This window comes from Gracilinanus agilis, chromosome 3 (assembly GCF_016433145.1).
Source record: "Gracilinanus agilis isolate LMUSP501 chromosome 3, AgileGrace, whole genome shotgun sequence".
Taxonomy (NCBI): domain Eukaryota; kingdom Metazoa; phylum Chordata; class Mammalia; order Didelphimorphia; family Didelphidae; genus Gracilinanus; species Gracilinanus agilis.
In genome coordinates this window covers 172,355,106-172,362,254 of record NC_058132.1, presented here as the reverse complement: position 1 = coordinate 172,362,254, position 7,149 = coordinate 172,355,106, and the positions used below count along the sequence as shown (strand labels likewise).

The 7,149-nt window shown below is 41.1% G+C and overlaps 1 protein-coding gene across 1 annotated transcript in view; it reads right to left on the bottom strand.

Moving 5' to 3' along the window:
• The window catches only part of AMOTL1 (angiomotin like 1), a 108,671-nt gene extending 102,101 nt beyond the window's left edge, over window positions 1-6,570 (bottom strand). Inside the window, exon 1 of the mRNA XM_044668378.1 lies at window positions 5,687-6,570. Coding sequence (XP_044524313.1) covers window positions 5,687-6,555 — 869 coding nt within the window. The 5' untranslated portion in view covers window positions 6,556-6,570. The remainder of the gene's footprint in view (window positions 1-5,686) is intronic.
• Between the last annotated feature and the right edge of the window lie 579 nt (window positions 6,571-7,149).

Here is a 7,149-nt window from a genome sequence, read left to right as displayed (position 1 = left end):
GGAGGGAGAGAGGGAGAGAGGGAGGGAGGGAGGGAGGAAGGGAAGGAAGATCCTAGTGATGAATATGACATAATCCTTTCAAAAGACTTCAACCAAACCTTCAGGGAGTTACAACAGCATCTCCATTTTCTGATAGAACATGTGATGGGTGGATAGGTGGATTTATAAACCATTGCCAGAAGCAAAATGCATAAGCATTAGCTCCTTTCATCCAATTAAAGACTACAAGGACTCTCTAGGGAAGAAGCAGTGAGAGTTCAATTGCCTGACTCATTTAAAATGACACTGGACAAGACTATTTAAACATTAACTACATCCATGCAAGAAGCAGAGAAATGGACTAGATGATCTCACTCCAATGTCTCCATTTATAGACCCTAGCAGAGTCTAACATCTATTTACTCAACAGCCTATAGAGTTACTAAGCCTTTACTATTAATGATAAACTATTCAGTAACTAAACCTTGAAGCCCTGAAGATACACTGGTGGAATTCAAAGGAGACATCCTTGACTCTATGATCAAAGGCTGCTCCCTAGTCCATCAAACACAGCTGGTTTTGGACCAATCCAACCAAATTCCTGCTAAGTTAACTGAGTCTGAAACAGGGTCTATGTGGATGCTACTTTGTTTATACAGTCAGCAAAGGTCTGCCTGGCTGGAGTCATTCTGGCTGGCCATAGGAAGGCTTACAAAGAAGTCTTTGAGCTCCAGAACCCCTTACTTCAATAGCCTGTCTGTAATATCAAAGGGGTTTGGCTCTGTCTTGTCAACCTAACTGCCAAGCTTGGCAATCAAGCTACAGACTAATCCAAACTCCTCACACATTTAAATTTTTTAAGTCATAACTTTCCCACAAATCACACTTTCCAATAAATCACTTGATAGGCATTGGAATGCTTCTCCGTTCTCTTTATTTTTCCAGATCCTTAGGTATTCCCTTTTCTACTCCCTTTTCTTCCTCTCTTCCCCCCATTTTACTCAAAAAGTAATGAACTATGACCTAATAATAAGCAAAACTTTCAGGTTTCTATCTTCTCTACACTGATGCCCTCTTTTTTTTGGAAGGGGTGTTAGAGCTATGATTTCAATGGTACAGGAGCCTCATAGGATGTAAACACTTTATTAATTCAAATCAGCAACTCTACAGCAATGGAATTTTAAGACTTTTCCCTGGGCAGAAAAGTTTAAGGGTTTGCCCATAGCCACATAGATAGATAGGTGTCATGATGGTTGAGCTCAAGTCTTCTTTGATTCTGGGAATCTGTCATCTGTTCCAAAGTGAGTCTTCTACCTGCTTCACAATGGTACCTCTCATCTTTTCCCCTTACTGAATTCAAAATAGCAAAGTTGAGTTAGAAGAAGCATTTTTCAATCATCTTCAAAGTGAAAGATTTAATTCAACCACATTATAGTCACACTGTTAAGCACCTAAGGCTAAATTGAATTGAATAATTAAGGAAAATGCAAAGCATCACTGACCAACCATGATACTGTGCTAAGCTGAACTGCATGGTTTCTCATAATACAACTTAAGTAATTTAATGAAGACTCAAGGACTTGAGAGAGGAAGATCTTTACTTATTTTTGAAAATGCCATCTAACTGGTTAACCATTGAACTCAATCTTTCTTTTCCACTCAGAGGAGTCACCCCATGGAAGGAAAAAAATTTTTGATACCTTTAGTATTGTCCAACAGATCTTGTTTGTCCCCATTTCCAGGAAGAATTAATCCCTTTATTGGTGACAGGTAGTTTATCCATGTTGCTTCCTTGTCTGCATTATAAAACTCCATAGAAAAGCATCTGATGCCCCATCTTAAAAGCAGATCATGGTTTTCGAACTAGAAGGTAGCTTAGAGATAATATCATCTAGTCCAAACTCCTCACTTTTCAGACGAGGAAACCAAGGTGAAGTGACTTGCCCAAAGTCATAAGGGCAAAGATAGGATATGAACTCAGATCCTCTGGCCCTCCCCAAAGTTCTTTCCACTGTACCATAGAACAGAATTACTACTTTAAAGGACCCAATAACTTCAGTGATGTTCATTTGATAAGAATGGGCAACAGGATTACCCACAGACTCCATGGAAGAAAGGAGAGAATCTTGGGTTTCATAAACCCAATCTCACGACCATTTCCTTGAAATTAATAAGAAATTAATTGGAAATTAACAAGAAAATTGTGCTATCATTATTTTTTACTGAAATCATTCTTTTAATGCCTCAATTTTGTCCTCTGCAAACTCATTTTGAAGCAAAAATAGTAAGAGCTGACATTTACATGGAACTTTACAACAGTCCTGTAATCTAAGTATTTTATGTACTATCACACCCATTTTATAGCTGGAAATCCTGAGGCTCAGAGTGGTTATGTGACGTACCCACAGTAACATGGCTAGCAAGCATAAGGGGCAAGATTAGATTCAGGAAGAGGAAGTCAAATCCAATACTGTACCATGATGCTCCCAATCTAATACACCTAATTAATCAAGTTTTAAATCAAGTTTCCATTTGCACATGGATCTTTTTCAATGTTGTTTAAGAAAGTAGTTCAAAATAATACTTTCCACCCCCACATCCTCACACAACACACATGGAGGACCTTATTCTTCTTCCCATATCCTCTATTAACAAGGCATAGCTATATATCAATCCAAAAGATTTCCCAATTGATCTTTTAGACCTTCTGAAAAGCCCATTTCTGTATGACTCTGGAAGTATTTACCTTATTGGTTTGTCTAAGACAATTTGGTTTATGATTATTGTTTTTCTTTTTTTTTTTTTTTAAACCCTTACCTTCTGTCTTGGAGTCAATACTGTGCATTGGCTCCAAGGCAGAAGAGTGGAAAGGGTAGGCAATGGGGGTCAAGTGACTTGCCCAGGGTCATACGGCTGGGAAGTGTCTGAGGCCAGATTTGAACCTAGGACCTCCCATCTCTAGGCCTGGCTCTCAATCCACTGAGCTACCCAGCTGCCCCCTATAATTATTATTTTCATAAAACGTATCTCTTGTATCTCAGCAAGATGAGACTTCAGTAATGAAAAGTACAATCTCGCTCTCTTCAGTTCTAAGGACACTTCCTAAGAGAACATCTCGGCATCTTCTTTTATGGCGGGGACGCCTGAGCAACTTTGGAAATTATACAGAAACCTTTACAGACTAGACTGTGAGACCTAGAAGGGAACTGCAAGGAAATGGGATGAGTCCAGACAGGGAGTCAAGAAGTTTTGACTTTTCCAACAGTTGCATGATCTTGGACTAATCACTTAACTTTCTTGGCCTTTCCTTAAATCTATAAAAGGACAGATAAATTAGATTATTTGAATTGTCTTTTGTAGCTAACAAATCAACAAAAACTGATTAAATGCCCACTACATGTTAGAAACCAAGCTAAGCCCTGTGGGCACAAAGACAAAAATGAAATGGTTTCTCTGCCTTTAAGAAGTTTACATTCTATTAGAAAAGAAAACAAGTCCACAAATAAGTGTATAAAAATATACACAATGTAAATGGGGGCAGTGGGGAGGGCACTAACAACTGGTAGGAAAGATACAGCTTAAAGCTTCAAGAGCTTTATCATGGGAGTCAAGAGCTCTGAATAATAGAATGGGTCTGTTCCTATGATTATAGATTAAAAGTAAGAAGGATCCGTGGAGTCCAACATTTTTGTTTTTGAGATGAGGAAACTGAGGCAGAGATTGTGTGGCTTGACCAAAATCCTACAGCTAGTAAGTATCTAAGGCAAGATTTTGAATGCAGATCTTCCTGAACCCAAGTCATGTGTCCTATCCTGTGCCATGTGTCTTCCCATAACTATTTAGCTGGGTAATCTAGGGGAAGTCAATTTGTTTCTCTGAGCATCCATTATCTCAGTAAAATGAAGGAATGAATTGAATGATGTATAAGGTCTTTCTTAGCAGTAATGTTCTTGTACCCTGTGATCCCTCCAAGGAACTCTCTCTATCCTTTCCTTTAAAATTAAAGAACAATGGAAAAAAGCATTGGTTTTGGAGTAAGGGAATGTGAGTATAAATCCCATCTTTGATATTTATGTACTACCTATGTCTTAATACAAATAAGTCCTTTAAACTTTCTGGGACTCAGTTTCCTCATCTGTAACATGAAGAAGTTAGACTTGATGGTCCTTATCTTTTTTTATGACCTGATGAGCCCTGACACCATAACTTGCCCCAATAATCCATTCCAGCAGGTTTGGTCTATTTGAGCTATTGAGAACAAGTCTTGCTTTGTCAGACAATCAGACAGAGCTCCCAGAGGTAGCAGAATTATTACTGCTCCCTCTTTACCTCTTTAAAAAAAAAAATCCTTACCTTCCATCTTAGAATCAATACTGAATATTGGTTCCAAGGCAGAAGAGTGGTAAGGGCTGGGCAATGGGGGTCAAGTGACTTGTCCATAGTCACAGAGCGAGGAAGTATCTGAGGTCCTATTTGAACCCAGGACCTTCTGTCTCTAGATCTGGCTTCTCCATCTACTAAGCCACCTACTTGCCCCCTCTTTGACTTCTTAAAATGTAAGAAGTGGAAGTTACTGTTATGATGATAATAACAGATAGTTTGGAGAAGCAGATGAATGTGTCAGGGCCAAATAGAGCTTTAAGTCAAGAGCCAGAGATTGACAGGCTATAGTGAGGAAAGGAGGGGGTAAAACTCTCCTGATTCTCAAACCCCTCCCCCTCTAACTGCTTCTGCTTCAGTTGGTAATGAAGACAGGAATAAGATTCTTCTGGTAAGTGTCTGTTATGGCTGAAACCCCAATAATGTTCCTTTTCCTTAATTTATATCCCTCTCAGGTCAGTTAGAGGAGATATAACAGCTAGCTATCTAACTGATGAGGACAGAGATCTTCAACTGGCAGCCAACAGGATTCAACCCAAATGTACAGGCTGAATTGTAAGTATCTTCCCAAATAATTATCAGGCACAGATTTGAAGGTAAAAAGTTATATTAGGAATTAACAAGGAAAATTAGAGAAATTAATGAAGGGTTTAGGATAAAGGAAAGGTGACCCTGAACTGTTAAATTGATGCCCCTTCCCCCCTCCTCACTGGAGGGGAGGAAACACTTAACTAAAACTGGCTCTCTTGCTATTGATAAATATCTTACTCTCTAATCACTAAGTAATTATATAATTATATTAATGAAGAATAGTAATAACAAATAGGCTAACCCTATGAGTAGAAAACACTAGCTTATGCTACAATGGCCACCTCAGGAGAAACCCCAAGTCAGGAGAATCAAGCAGAGTATCTGCTCACATCCACTCCCACAAATTAACTGTCTCCAACCCTTCTCAACTGCTCCTCACCCAAAGTTCTCCAGGGGGGTCCCTTGGAATTCTGGGTGAGGCTCTCCCTGTACCTTTGCAGGGATTCCATGCTTTGCATCTGCACACAACAGTTACTACCATGCCCACTGTGTAATCACACACTATCCTGTCAGATAGCTCTCCACTGCATACTACGGTGGAAAGAATATTGAAATTAGTGTTTAGAAAACTTAGATTTATACCCCTGTATTAAGTTACCTAACATCTCCTGGGCTTGGACTCCTTATCTATGAAAAAAAATAATAATGCAAAAGTTGACTTCAATTGCCTCTAAGATCCTACTAACTAAAAACATTTACTGAAAATCACAGACAATAACAAATACCCCATAATCACCTTGTTACCCCATACTCTGGGGGTGGCTGATACCTCACGACAGCAACTTCTGTCCTTGCTGGCTGAGGAGGTGGGTAAGGTTTGACCATCTCATGGATCATCCCAGGATGTTGGTCATTGTAAAAGAGTCCATGTTCCTGGGTCTTGCCGACTGGGGACATCATCGGCTTAGCCTTGAAGGGATATTCAGGTGGAGGGCCTCGTGGGTCCATCACTTTGCCTGCAGGCTGGACTGGAGGGGGTCCCCCACCAGCCTTAAACCCTTTACCATTCCCCGAGTTAGGGAGATGCTGCTTAGCCCCGTTCCTCTCCAGTGACAGCTGCATGATCCTCTCGCTGAGAGAACGGACATGGCCCTGCTTGAGTTCTTTGAGGGCATCATCCTTATGAGCCTGGCCACTATTGGCCCGATTCACTGTGGGCCTCCCTTCAGTCCGGGACTTCTGGCTAGCTGTACCGGCCACATAGTAACCATGAGCGACAGCCCCTTGCTGCTGCTGCTGCTGCTGCTGCTGCCCCCTGAAGAACTGGGACTGGGCCTTCGCCTCCTCATAAGTTGGCAGTTCCTCATTGTTCTGCTGAGGCTGAGCGGACCGGACCTGTTTCTCCATAACAGTATTGTCCACCTGATGTTCTTGCCCCTGAGGTTCCTGCCGTGCTGACTGGTGGACCATTTGTGGGTCTTCTTGAGTAAGGTTTTCCGTGGAAGAAAGGGTGCTTGTCGTACTGTTGGACGGTCCCGCACTCCCCGTGGCCTGGTGCTGAATGGCCAGCAGATTCATGTTCTCGGTCGGGGTGCCATACCTAAGTTGTTCCTGGATCAACCTCTGTAATACTGTGCCAGCTGCCCCATCCTCTGAACCTCTCATTTCCACCTCTGAGATCCTCAGGAAAGTTGGGGAGTAGAAGTTGCAAAAAGGGTCCTCAACTGGAGAAAAAAAAATAAGGGAAAAAGTCAGGCTTTTACAGAAAAGAGTGGATGCTAGTATCTATTTTTTACCTAGAGGGTGTTATAAGAAAAGAGAGCATATGAGCAGGATCTGGAAAAGATGCAGCTCTCTTTCCTTATAACAAGGGTAACATTTTCGCCAGACCATCCACAACCGTCAGTTATCTAGGACATAGCAGCAAACTTTGGCTTAATGAAAAAAGCTGTTACCGATTCCTGTGAATTCCTCCATAACCGAATTGACCAGTTGGATTTGCATTTACATAAAATTAAGTTTATTGACTTACTAAGCTAGATTCTTGGGTTTTAGTGGGCCATCTTCAATCCTGTCCCCATTTTCAGCAGATAGCAGATGAGGAACTGGATAGAAATGTCCAGTAACAGCATTGTCAAATCAAGTCCATTTAAGTCAACAGCCCTATGGCATGCCAGGCACCATGGTAAGAGCGAGGGATACAAATACAGGGGTATGAGCAGGAAGAGATCCCTGAATATGCAAATGTATAAATAAGAT